The 14,197-nt window shown below is 48.3% G+C and overlaps 1 protein-coding gene across 1 annotated transcript in view; it reads right to left on the bottom strand.

The window, feature by feature from the left end:
* LOC105388275 overlaps positions 1-14,197 on the bottom strand; it is a 251,699-nt gene that overhangs the window by 193,883 nt on the left and 43,619 nt on the right. Inside the window, exon 4 of the mRNA XM_011559157.3 lies at positions 4,869-5,111. Coding sequence (XP_011557459.3) covers positions 4,869-5,111 — 243 coding nt within the window. The remainder of the gene's footprint in view (positions 1-4,868; positions 5,112-14,197) is intronic.

The following is a 14,197-nucleotide window of genomic DNA, read 5'->3' as shown; positions in this document are numbered from 1 at the left end:
CTGAGAGAAGACGAGAAGATGGTAGAACTCGAGGTAGAGCTTAGCAAAATAAAATGGGACATCTTAGGGCTATCAAAAGTCCGTAGAGAGGGCGAGGACACGATGACCCTGGAGTCCGGCCATATGCTCTACCATCGCGAGGGCGACCAACTGTCCCAAGGTGGCGTAGGATTCCTCGTCAACAAGACCCTTGTCAACAACGTAGTGGAGATCAGCAGTGTGTCGAATCGGGTAGCGTACCTAGTACTAAAACTAACCGAGAGGTATTCCTTGAAGGTCGTACAGGTATATGCACCAACCTCGGCATACTCTGACACAGAAGTCGAAGCAGTATACGAAGATATCTCTAGAGCTATCAAGTGTACTGCTAAGACCCAATACACCGTTGTGATGGGGGACTTCAACGCCAAAGTGGGAGTACAAGAATGCGACGAATCGAGGGTAGGACCTCATGGCTTTGGTAGCAGAAACCAGAGAGGGAAAATGCTTGTTGACTTCCTCGAAAGGGAGGGGCTGTACTTGATGAATTCTTTCTTTGAGAAACAGCCCCAGAGGAAGTGGACTTGCCCATGGTAGGCCCCGATGGTAGGACGAAAAACGAAATCGACTTCATTATGACTGACAAGCGGCACATATTCAGAGATGTCTCAGTGATCAATAGGTTTAAAACTGGGAGTGATCACCGACTTCTCCGAGGTACTCTGAATATTAACTTCAAGCTGGAGAGGAGACGTCTGGTGAAGTCGACCCTTCGTCCCACACTGCACCAAATTACAGCTGGCAACACCAGCTTCCAGAGAGAATTACAGAGCCGATTCGAATCGCTGGAAACCACCACAGATATTGACGCGCATACAATCCAAATATTGAATTGGCTCTTCGTGAGGTGGGCCACGGAAATTTTAGCATGAGAAGCAAAAGCAATCCAAACTTTCAAGCGAGACACTCGAGCTTATGAAGCAGAGACGCGAATTTCCGTCGGTAGGTGACACTTCGTTAGAACTAGGGGCACTCAACAAGCGTATAAAGAAGCTGATACGAAGAGATCTCCGTCGCTCTAACACACGCGCCATAGAAGCAGCAATTGAGCAAAATCGGGGGTCAAAGCCACTTGACGAAGTTGAGGTCTGCAGATGGTAATATTGTTGCCTCTAAGCCGGAGGTTCTTGCCGAAATCGAAGGTTTTTACGGACAACTTTATGCTTCACACGCGCAGAAGTCTGTGGCTCAGCTCACCGATTCCAGAGCGCCCCTACACTGACGACATCCCTGACGTCGACATAGGCGAGATTAGGATAGCCCTTGAGCAGCTCGAAAACAACAAGGCTCCGGCTGAAGACGGAATTACTACAGAGCTTCTGAAAGCTGGAGGTATTGCAATGCTCGAACAGCTCCAGAGGCTCTTCAATTCGGTTCTTCACAATGGCATTACACCGGAGGCATGGTCTGAGAGCGTCGTGGTATTGTTCTTTAAGAAGGGTGACAACACCCTTCTGAAGAACTATAGACCGATCTCGCTTTTAAGCCATGTATACAAGCTGTTCTCAAGAGTTATGACGAACCGTCTTGCCCAAAAGTTAGACGAGTTTCAGCCCCCAGAGCAGGCTGGGTTTCGAAAAGGCTTTAGTACAATAGACCACATCCACACAGTAAGGCAGATTATACAGAAGACCGAAGAGTATAATCAGCCTCTGTGTCTAGCCTTTGTGGACTATGAAAAAGCCTTCGACACCATCGAGACCTGGGCAGTTTTGGAATCCTTGCAGAGATGCCAAATCGATTGGCGCTATATCGAAGTGTTGAGATGTCTGTACAATGCCGCTACTATGACTGCCCAAGTACAGGACCACAAGACAAGACCTATCCAACTGCAACGTGGAGTGAGACAGAGGGATGTGATATCTCCGAAACTGTTCACCAATGCATTGGAAGATGTCTTTAAGACGTTGGACTGTAAAGGACATGGCATATGTATAAATGGCGAGTACATGTCACACCTCCGCTTCGCGGACCACATCGTTATTATGGCAGAATCTCTGCAGGAACCCAGCTGGATGCTAAGTGGCCTAAATGCTGCTTCCCGACGTGTAGGCCTCGATATGAACTTGGACAAGACGAAAGTCATGTACAATGCTCACATCAAACCGGAGCCGGTCGCCGTTGGTGAGGCAACAATCGAAGTTGTGCAAAAATATGTCTACCTCGGGCAGACTATTCAGCTAGGCAGAAGCAACTTCGACAAGGAGGCTGGGTTGGGCTGCATTCGGGAAACTTCGTCACATATTCTCCTCGGCCATTCCTCAGAGCCTGAAGACAAAAGTCTTCAACCAGTGCGTCCTGCCAGTGATGACGTATGGTGCAGACGTGGACACTGACGGTAGGACTGGTCCACCGATTCAAAGTCGCTCAGCGTGCTATGGAGAGAGCTATGCTTGGGGTTTCTCTGATGGATCGTATCAGAAATGAGGTTATCCGTCAGAGGACTAAGGTTACCGACATAGCTGTCAAAATATGCAAGCTGAAGTGGCAGTGGGCTGGTCATATCTGCCGAAGAACCTATAACCGTTGGGGTAGACGAGTTCTCGAGTGGAGACCACGAACAGGCAAACGTAGCGTGGGACGCCCTCCTGCCCGCTGGACTGACGACCTTAGGCGAGTGGCGGGTAGTGGTTGGGTGCAACCGCCACAAAGCAGGTAAATCTCTTGTCCTGCAAAACGATCATGCAGACCTACAGGCAAGAGAACGAAAGCCGGCTAAAAGTTTTACTCGAGGAGGCCGAAGCCTGCATATACGATAACAGTAGTTGCCAAGTCCTCAGAGGCAAAATGACTGGAGCGTATATGGCGGCTTATAGCGAGGAATGCGGATTCGTGCCCTGGGAACGCAACATCCCGAAACTCACTCTCCCACACAACAACCAAATGGTGGTCGTAGCTCAGTGTACCAGGATTATGCTAGAGGACAAAATCCTAGCAAAAGCGGAAACCATTAACGCTACCTGGAATAGCTGGACGATGCCCACCATCGCTTGGGTGAACGGGGTACCTGGATGTGGGAAGACAACCTGGGTGGTAAATAACTTCGATGTGAGCAAAGACACCATTATCACCACGACAACTGAGGCGGCCGTCGATATACGAAACAGGCTAGCGCATAGGATCGGGGACATGGTTAGAACTAGGGTACGTACGATGGCATCAGTCCTAGTAAACGGCTTTAGAGAACATGTCGGATGCCAACGCCTGATAATTGACGAGGCCCTGATGAACCATTTCGGGGCAATCGTAATTGCCGCCCGCCTGTCCCGTGCCAGTGATATTGCTCTAATCGGAGACATCAACCAGCTACCGTACATAGACAGAGAGAACCTATTCGAACTAAGGTACAGTCGCCCAACACTGGTAGCAAACATCACCCAGGAGCTGTTGTGCTCATACAGAAACCCCATGGATGTTGCATACGCCCTAAGAGAAGTATACTCAGGCATATACGCAGCCACAACGCGTATCCAATCCCTGCAGCTGAAAAGGTTTACAGACGCAGCAATTCCAAAATCCCAAACCAACACTCTATTCCTGACGCATACACAGGAAGAAAAAGAGACCCTGACCAGCCAAGGGTTTGGAGAAGGAACGGGATCACGCGTCTTAACCATACACGAAGCACAGGGATTGACGTACGAATCCGTCATTATCATAAAAACAAAAGATAAAATAAAGTTGCACGATAGCATACCTCACGCAGTAGTGGCGCTGTCGAGGCACACCTCCGCCTGCACCTACTATGCGGATGACACCGAGGACGCTATCGGCAACCTCGCTAAAACGGCAATAACAGCACCGAAGAAACGGATCCTCGAGTACAACCTAAAGATGGCAATAAAAAATCGGGACAAAGAGGTCGTTGCCCAGCAATCAAGGCTTTTGGCAACGCAAAATGGAGCGGAATAGGAGAATTTTGATTTTAATTTTATATTGACGGCCAAACCGTATTGCATGTATTTTATAGTTTTGTTATGTATAGTATATAGCATGTATTGTATAGTTTTGATATGTAGGTATTGTATAGTATATCATGAATTAATATTATCTGTATAAGAACTAACCAATAAAATTAAGATAGTTTTAAGAACACTGTCACACATTAACACCAGGCAAAACAACAGCGATGACAAAAGGAGTGTGTGGCCACTGACAGGCGTCTGTTAAGTTCTCTGAAGACAGCTGACACTGGCCCTACCCTTCAAATGTTTGTTGCCATTATAATTGTAAGTGTGACTGTGTGAAACAAAGAAAAAAAAAAAAAAAAAAAAAAAAAAAAAAAAAACAAGAAATGCACAACTGGGGGTTTTTAGTCGGTTAAAGGCCGACACTACCTGGGTCCCCTTCCCAGGTGTCTGTGTAGATTTTCCTCCAGGAGTGCAAAAAAAAAAAAAAAAAATTATTAATAATATATAGGTATATATATATAAAAGATAAAATATATATATTATAAGCTTCCACATTGAGTAGTGAGTAGTTAAAAGATGAAGACAAAAAACAACCAAACTCTCACAATATATTGATCTCTCAAAAAGGCACGGACATAAAGTCTGTGGAGTGATAATAAAATCTTTAAAAAAAAAAAAAAAAAAAAAAAAAAAAAAAGTGGTTGGGTGAGGAAGGCCGAGGACCGTGTGTTGTGGCGTGTGTCCTTGGGAGAGGCCTATGTCCAGCAGTGGATGATTATTGGCTGATGATGATTATCTTTATGTGTATTTATTGGCCGGTTTTTTAAGAGATAATTATGATAAATTCTCATAGACGACTTTCTTCTTTAAAAAATCTTTAAATTTAAATAAAACTAGCACCAACAGTAAATTACTAACAATTATCGTCTGAGGGCCAGGCTAGCAACAGCGCAATGTCCAGATAGGTAGAGAAGCGGCGGTCGGAAGCCAATGCGAGCATTCTTGCGGCAGTCTGGTACAGGGTCGTGGCCGCTGCCAGGACCTGGTGTCTCCTCGCAGTTCCAGACCCTCGCTCTTCATCTGCTGCAGACAGCTGCCAGCACAGTCCTCGAGCAGCCACCATAAACATCTGGTCGTCTTCCATGCACACCAGCAGGTATTCTGCGAAAAAATATCGTGGTGAACCTACTGCAATAACTACAGGCACAGATTTCCTTCACCACCAGTAGGCTCAATATAGGTTAACAGTTTAAATGCATATGTTTTGCACTTAGCTCCTGTAGATCCAATTCATTTAATTGTTTACAAATGAGAGTTTGTAATGACTAGTACATGGGGAAATAGTGGAGAAAATCACCACTATTGACAAATTTGTTCTGGAAATGATGGGTAAAAGTAGTGCTGCCAGACATGATTCCCAGTGGCCCAAGAAGGGCCTTGCAAGTTAGAGCTCTCGACAGTACAGATCCGGATGGGCCTTGAAACCCCTGGCTGAACGCCTGGTCAACGAGTTGTGCCCGGGGAGGGATGGACGAGGTTTGGTCAAGAATGGTCAAAATAAATCCTATGTATTCACAGGATCGGCAGCACACGTTGTCCAAATCCCCATAGAGAGGAGTGCTGCTACCGACAGGAACTCAGAATGATTTTTTCTTTGTTTATATTTATTTATTATTTTCAATGAGTTGCTTTTTGGTTCTATTGTGTGCTGTAAATAAGACGTCCCTCCAGCTATAATTCTCCAAAATTTATTGAAAAGAAACTTAATGAAAGCTATTACACTAACCAAATTATTACTACAGATACCTTCTAGCATTATTCCTCACTAGATTTTTGTGTAAATTAGGCAATGGGGCAAAACTTTTGATAAAATGTAGCAATATTATTCCTCAAATCAACAAAACAATTCCATTTTTTTTTATTTGGCTATAGCAGTTGCAGGTAAGGTATAGAGTCCCGTGCTTCCGGAGCCTCCCGAATAGTTAATAATCGATAGTATGAGAAGGGTCCTATCGTGGGAGTGGTAGATAGGAAACAAACTCAGGGAATACACTATGTTCACAGTATATTTCAGGTTCTACAGACACGAATAGGCAAGTAGGTAGTCTTTGTGCTTAAAACTATTAACTATTTCCGAAGCGGCGCAAGAGCGAGCGTGTAGCCGGGAAACGGGTTGGCGCCGACTGACTGCGCGGGCTTCGCTGGCCGGTGGCGCGAGCGCGGGGGTGCGCGCGGGTGAAGGGGAGGACGCGGGACGCGGTCTGCGCAGTAGAGATGCGCAGGAAAACGGCGCGGCGGCGTGGGACGCTAACCGTTTTCGGCGCGCGATTTGTTTTCGCGGGAAAACGGTTAGCAGTCTTGTTACATCCTCCCCCTCTAGTCCGAACTAAGCGCCCTCGCGTTCGGAGTAGCACGGTGACAGCCCTGGTCCTCCCCCTAAACTGTTCGTCGTCCTCGTGAACACTGATGGTCGGACGGTGGGGTGGTCTGCGCAGGGGTTCTGCGCGCGCGGGGGTACTGCGCGCCGCGCGCTGCGTGCTGGTAGAAGGCACCGGGCGGGCCAGCCGAGCCTGGTGAGGCGGGGCGGCCGGGCGCCGCGTGCTGGTACAAGGCACCGGGCGGGCCAGCCGAGCCTGGTGAGGCGGGGCGGCCGGGCGCCGCGTGCTGGTACAAGGCACCGGGCGGGCCAGCCGAGCCTGACGAGGCGGGGCGGCCGGGCGCCGTGTGCTGGTAGGGGAGGCGGCGGGAGCGCGCGCCGCGGGCACGCTGGGCGCGCCGGGGCGGGTCATCACCGTCCTCTCCATGAAGACAGAGAGCTGCGCCGCCGTTACGCAGGCGAACGCGTCGAGTATAGCGGCGGTCGCGGCGGGGGTAGCGCGCGCCGCGGGGCTGCACGCCGCTTACTCGTAGGGAGTGTCGTGCGTGGCGGGCGCGTCGTGCGTGGCGGGCGCGTCGTGCGTGGCAGGGGAGGCGGCGGGAGCGCGCGCCGCGGGCACACTGGGCGCGCCGGGGCGGGTCATCACCGTCCTCTCCATAAAGACGCGGTTGGTCTTGGCGGCCTTGGCGACGGTGTCCAGCAGCACGCAGGCGAACGCGTCGAGTGTAGCGGGGGGGCTGCGCGCCGCGTACTCGTATAGCGCGTCGTGCGTGGCGGGCGCATCAGGCGCGGCGGGGGAGGCGGCGGGAGCGCGCGCCGCGGGCACGCTGGGCGCGCCGGGGCGGGTCATCACCGTCCTCTCCATAAACACGCGGTTGGTCTTGGCGGCCTTGGCGACGGTGTCCAGCAGCACGCAGGCGAACGCGTCGAGTGTAGCGGGGGGGCTGCGCGCCGCGTACTCGTATAGCGCGTCGTGCGTGGCGGGCGCATCAGGCGCGGCGGGGGAGGCGGCGGGAGCGCGCGCCGCGGGCACGCTGGGCGCGCCGGGGCGGGTCATCACCGTCCTCTCCATAAAGACGCGGTTGGTCTTGGCGGCCTTGGCGACGGTGTCCAGCAGCACGCAGGCGAACGCGTCGAGTGTAGCGGGGGGGCTGCGCGCCGCGTACTCGTATAGCGCGTCGTGCGTGGCGGGCGCATCAGGCGCGGCGGGGGAGGCGGCGGGAGCGCGCGCCGCGGGCACGCTGGGCGCGCCGGGGCGGGTCGTCACCTTCCCCTCGCCGGTGCAGCTGCGGTCGTCATCGTCGTCAAGGCCGCGCGCCGAGTGTCCTCGGTCCTCGGAAGACGCGCCGGGCTTTGCGGGGGGGCCGCACCGCAGGGGGCCCGCGCGCCGCGTGCTGCTCGTGCGCGTAGGGCGCGCCGGGCGAGGCGGGGCGGCTGCGCTCCGCGTGCTCATAGGACGCGTAGGGCGGGCCAGCCGGGCCAGGCGAGGCGGGGCGACCGCGCGCTGCGTCCTCGTAGGACGCGCCGGGCGTGGCGGGGCGGCCGGGCACCGCAGGGGGCCCGCACGCCGCGTGCTCCTCGTGCGCGTAGGGCGCGCCGGGCGCGGCATGGAGGCCGCTCGCCGCGGGAGGGCCACGCGCCGCATGCTCGGCGGGCGCGCCGCCGCCTGGGGGCATTACCGTGGTCGCGCCGGCGGTGCCGCTGCTTTCGTCTTCCTCGAGGTCACGACGCTTCGCTCTTCCCTTTTCGGCAGCATATTTTTTCTTCGCACACACTTACATTCACGCGTCTCCGCGAGTTGGGCGCCACTATGAGAAGGGTCCTATCGTGGGAGTGGTAGATAGGAAACAAACTCAGGGAATACACTATGTTCACAGTATATTTCAGGTTCTACAGACACGAATAGGCAAGTAGGTAGTCTTTGTGCTTAAAACTATTAACTATTTCCGAAGCGGCGCAAGAGCGAGCGTGTAGCCGGGAAACGGGTGGGCGCCGACTGACTGCGCGGGCTTCGCTGGCCGGTGGCGCGAGCGCGGGGGTGCGCGCGGGTGAAGGGGAGGACGCGGGACGCGGTCTGCGCAGTAGAGATGCGCAGGAAAACGGCGCGGCGGCGTGGGACGCTAACCGTTTTCGGCGCGCGATTTGTTTTCGCGGGAAAACGGTTAGCAGTCTTGTTACAATAGTATTTTAAAAATTATAATCGATTCCTTGTAATGTTAAATCTTTGGGTAAGTCTTAAACATTACAAGGATCACTATAGTTAATTTCAAAAAATATAAAATTTGATACCTCAAAATGGTAAGCATTTTTACCCGTACATGTTGGAAATTTACTTTCTTCATCATAGATTAATGCTTGGCACGGTTGCTGCTTCGGCAGCAGTCGTTAAGCCTAGTCAGAGGCCTTCGGGCGGCTTGAAAACATCTGACAGTCGGGTTGCCCACTTACCCGACAACTCTCTCAACACAAGCTTGCTTGTGTTGGGGTCCACCAACCCGCACTTGGCCAGCGTGGTGGACTAGGCCTAAACCCTTCCTTCATTGGAAGGAGACCCGTGCCCCAGCAGTGGCGACGTAATGGGTCGTGATGATGATGATAGATTAATGCTGCTTCACTTAGCACCTCGAAACCACACTCGTACTCGTACACTTTTTAGCCACATTGTCATGTGGAATAATGAATGTCTTTTGTTTTTTTTGTATAGATTTTAGCTTTAGTTCGGATCAATGTAGTTCCTCTGCGTTTTTTATCTTTATACGTAATTAAACTTTTCATTCATTGTGACAAGTCGTTTTTCAGTTCAAGTATGTACCTCTTTATAGTCCATCTATCTATGAAAGCTATTGATAAACTTTGAATAAGAGAATCAAATGCACCAGTGATAGTAAATGTGATCTTAGACGAACCCGAAGTAGAACGCTGCCGTTTTTTAAAATATGTAAATTTATTCTACGGTTATAATTTTTGTCTTTTTTTATCAGTCACTTAACAGCTTTCTATGTATGGAATTGTTATAAATTTTTTTCTATGCGTGCGATGCATGCCGGTTAGAAAGGAGACAAGGATAGCAATATTTGTCTGATAACGGTGGGTTGTCTGATAGAGGTATGTGCGACGACGAGCAAAGCGAGGAGGAGCGGTTAGGTGCACATGTACGTTAAAAACCAAAGCGGAGCGTTTCATATATACTTTGTTACGATGGTAGGACTACAAAATCCCTAGAATCGAAACCTAGAGGTAGGTGCGACGACGAGCAAAGCGAGGAGGAGCGGTTAGGTGCACATGTACGTTAAAAACCAAAGCGGAGCGTTTCATATATACTTTGTTACGATGGTAGGACTACAAAATCCCTCGAATCGAAACCTAGTTGTAGGTGCGACGACGAGCAAAGCGAGGTCAGGTTAGGTGCACATGTTCGTTTAAAACCAAAGCGGAGCGCAGCGGAGCGGAGCGGAGCGTTTCATTTATACTTTGTTACGGTATACAATTTAAAAAGTAAAAAGTGGAACACACAAATTAAAACTCAAGCACATAGTAAAGACTAAAGACAATCATGATTCTGACCACAGACTACTTAGAGATGACATGCTTGATGCGGTGTTCCACTTTAAAAAAATGCAAATTTTATGGAGTTCGGAATAATAATGTTAGATGCAACATCATCAAAAACTTTATCTGTTATTATGAGTATATGGAACACACAAATAAAAAGGCGGCAAATACAATATTTTCTTATTGTCATTTTTTGTCTGTACTCGCGTTTAGAGCCAAGTGTAATTGCGCTAGAGAGCATTCAAAGGATACCAGCATGCAGTCGTTTGATGATTCGTCTTCGTCAGAAGCCCCTTCTACCCCTGTGTCTGAGTTTCATGGATTTAGTGAAGTGACGCCAGTGTTAGACTCACGCTCCTTCCGTGTCTGGATTGCGTAGAGTGATAGACTCTATTGAGTTTCTCGCTCAAGTTGTGGAAGTGATATACTCTGTTGAGCCGCTTTCGGCAGCTGTTACACAAAATGTGGCTTTTAAGCGCAATTATGATGCGCTTGAGGCTGGTGAATCTAGTGCTATTCCGGGTCCCTCGGCTGAAAGGGCCGTCCCAACTACAGCAGCAACACGTAATTCTGGTAAGCATTGTTCATATTGAAGTAACTAACACAGTAAACTATCTTTGTTTATTTCATGAATATACGATTTCTATTATTTGTTTCAGGTCAACCAAGCAATAAACGGAAGCACATATATAAAGAGGAATTGCTAACTCATTGGAATATGGCAAAGATTGGCGCTGAGTTATGTTCGGAGGAAAAATGTGTCCAATTTGCTGAGGAAATGGGTTTGTTACCTAGGGAAAAAAATTGTCAACATCATCGAAGCCAAATGTCCCTAAATGCTTCTTTAGGGCCTGTTGGCACTTTCAGGTGTTACAAAAGCAAGTGTAAGAAACCGAAGATTACCAGAAGCCTAAATACGTGGTTTGAAAATATCAAGATACCATTGGTGATTTTAATTATAAAATCACAAAAAAGGAATGTGCTCTGGCCTCACGAATCGAAATATTAAGCAGTGCAAGCATTTGCAACTGGTTTAATTATTGCCGTGAGACTATTGTCCTCGACAACTCATTTGTGGAGCCAGACGGGACACATACTCAACGAATAGAAAGTCAATGGAGAAATCTAAAAAAAAGATTCCATTTAGTCAATTACACTGAAAATTTTGAAGATTGGTTGGTAGACGACCGAATGGCGTAGTGGTTAGTGACCTGACTACTGAGCCGATGGTCCCGGGTTCGATTCCCGGCTGGGGCAGATATTTGTTTAAACACAGATATTTGTTCTCGGGTCTTGGATGTGCCCGTAAAATGGCAATAGGCCCGCCCCCTATTACATTGGGACTAACATAACACTCTTGTCGCGAACCGCCATAATTATGGCGATCACGAATTGTCATGATACTATTCAATCATAGGTACATATTTAAGAGATGTAATATGAGGTTGTGATTCGTGTAGAATAGGCACAGGAAATCGTACCCTGCCGGACCGTCTCATATGGTAACGTTGTGCTCATACTATAAGAAATGAAATTAAAATAAATACGAATATGCCAACTCTCACCGGGTGAATCAAATCGGTGCACTGTGGTAACACAGCCTATATTAAAACATTACACTCCAATCACATACATCCACTCTCATTGCCATTGCATTGCACTAAAGCTTCAGACTGCATAATATATGTCAATAGCATCCTCACTTGCCCCGCCTCTTGGCTGAAGGCCGTAATACACGTACCTGCACTACGATGCACACGCGTATACGTTCACTATCATCAACTCATGCCCCGCGTCTTCGCTGAAGGCCGTAATGCGAGTACCTGCACCTCGATGCACACCCGCACACGTTTACTATCATCAACTCATGCCCCGCGTCTTCGCTAAGGGCCGTAATGCGAGTACCTGCACCTCAATGCACACCCGCACACGTTTACTACACTGCCGGGCAATGAAATAGTTCCACCCACAAAATGCCGACAAACACCTTAATATCTCCTAAGATATAGAACCTAGCTTCATGAATTAAAAAGTTTAATGAAATATAGTTTATTATGCAAACATTTTTAAATGCAAACTCTTTTTAATAGTGTTCTTTTCGAAGCCATGGATAAAAAAAGATAAGAAGGAAAATTTTCGGGTTTGAAAATTTAGGAAAACATTTGGTTAGTTTTTAGTTTTTCTTTTTATTTCATTATTTTTTTTGTCGTTGTGAAAGAATTATAAAATTATGAAGTCTTACGGGTCTCGTACCCATAAAGCATGCCTGTACCACGTGAGGATTGTGCGAGAATCATCACCATGGTGGAAATGGGAACCAGCCAAAGAAATGCGGCCAGAATAATGGGTGTGACTCATACTACTGTACGACGAGTGATCTAAAGGTTTAGGGAGTCTGGATTAAACCTGAGAAGACCAGGTAGTGGCAAGCCAAAGTGCACAACAGTCCGAAAAGATCGATTAATTGCGGAAATCATGTTAAGAAATCGACATCAGACGGGAGTAGCCGTTCAACAACAACTTCTACAAGTTCGAATGGGGCCAATAAGCAAGTGGACAGTCAGGAGACGTCTTGCCGAAAGAAGATTAAAGCTTTACAGGCCAGCAATTGGCTCAAAACTGGAACGGCATCATAAAGTTGCCCGATTGCGATACGCCCGTGATCATACAGAATGGGGTGAGGACGAATGGGGCAAAGTGATATTCTCAGATGAGTCACAATTTATGCTGTACCATCACGATGGGAGGAAAAGAGTATACCGACAACCAGGTGAACATTTTTCACAAGTATATTTTGAAGAAAAAGTGGCACACGGCGGAGGCAGCTTTCACGTGTGGGCGGGTATCTCTGCAGAGGGTCGAACAGCGTTAGTTCCAATCGAAAACGGGAACCTAACTACTGTGAGATACATCAATGAGGTCCTCAATGAACATGCTGGTCCGTTTTTGGCCAATATGAGCGAGAATGCCATGTTTATGCACGATAATGCACGGGCGCACACTGCTCAAGTTGTAAATGAGTATCTTCATGACGTAGGAATCTACAATATTTAGTGGCCAGCAAGGAGCCCCGATTTGAATCCCATTGAGCATGCTTGGGACGAGCTTGGCAGACGTGTGAGAGACCGAGATCCACCTCCAATTACACTTCGTGGCTTGAAAGACACGCTCATCCAAGAATGGGAGTACATTCCTCAGCATATGCTGAAGAATCTGGTATTCAGCATACCCAATCGCGTAGAAGCTGTATTGAGAGCACATGGAGGAAACACCAAGTACTGAGTTATCAAAATACCACGTTTACACCTAATAAACGCATAATTAGAGATTTTGTTTGATTTGCCAAATGCCCCATTTTTTTTTAAACATTTAATTTAAATTTTTATTACAATATTTAAGTTTTTACATGGGAATATTCTGATGCGCAATTAAATATTCTACAATATTGCAGAAGGCGTCATTAAGCTAGCATTTTCCGTTTAGGAGTAATTTGGTTTTATATCAGTGGAACTATTTCATTGCCCGGCAGTGTATCATCAACTCATGCCCCGCGTCCTCGCTAAGGGCCGTAATGCGAGTACCTGCACCTCAATGCACACCCGCACACGTTTACTATCATCAACTCATGCCCCGCGTCTTCGCTAAGGGCCGTAATACGAGTACCTGCACCGCAATGCACACTCGCATACGATTACTGTCATTAGCTCATGCCTCGCGTCTTCGCTAAAGGCCGTAGTACGCGTACCTGCATCGCAATGCACACGTGCATACGTTTAACATTCTTTCATCATCTATCACTCTCTCATATCATGTTTCGTCACTATTAATGATTTATAAACATTAAATGTCGGTTCTGTAGATACCGACGAAGGGCCTCCAACCACCCCTTATAGCCCTCCCTGACCACACAGTATATTCTCTTCTCACTCTAGTTAAACATTTACCCAAGTCACAGTAGTCCACTCTTATTTGGGGTACGACTTCAAATTACCGTATGCTTAACGACATACCAACATTAGCATAATCAATGTCAATAGCAATCACAATTCAAACACCAAGAAAATAAAGTATAAAATGGTTTCCACTTACATTATCTCCATAGTTTCGTTACTCATTATAAACACAATTGGTCCATCAAGAAATAAAGTGTATAACTTATCAATCATAAACGAGAGATAAAAAGTAAGTAGAAAGATCACTTAGCTGTACTCGCTGTAACTATTGTCTGAACCGGGCCATCACTACCGCCTCGGCTCCACGTGCCTGGTCGCCTCGGCTCCGCTGCGCCGGGTCCTCACGATCCCACGGTACTGATCAC

This window comes from Plutella xylostella, chromosome Z (genome assembly GCF_932276165.1).
Source record: "Plutella xylostella chromosome Z, ilPluXylo3.1, whole genome shotgun sequence".
In the NCBI taxonomy this organism is placed as follows: Eukaryota; Metazoa; Arthropoda; class Insecta; order Lepidoptera; family Plutellidae; genus Plutella; species Plutella xylostella.
The sequence above is the reverse complement of the archived record's forward strand: the minus strand, read 5'-3'. Positions and strand labels throughout refer to the sequence as shown.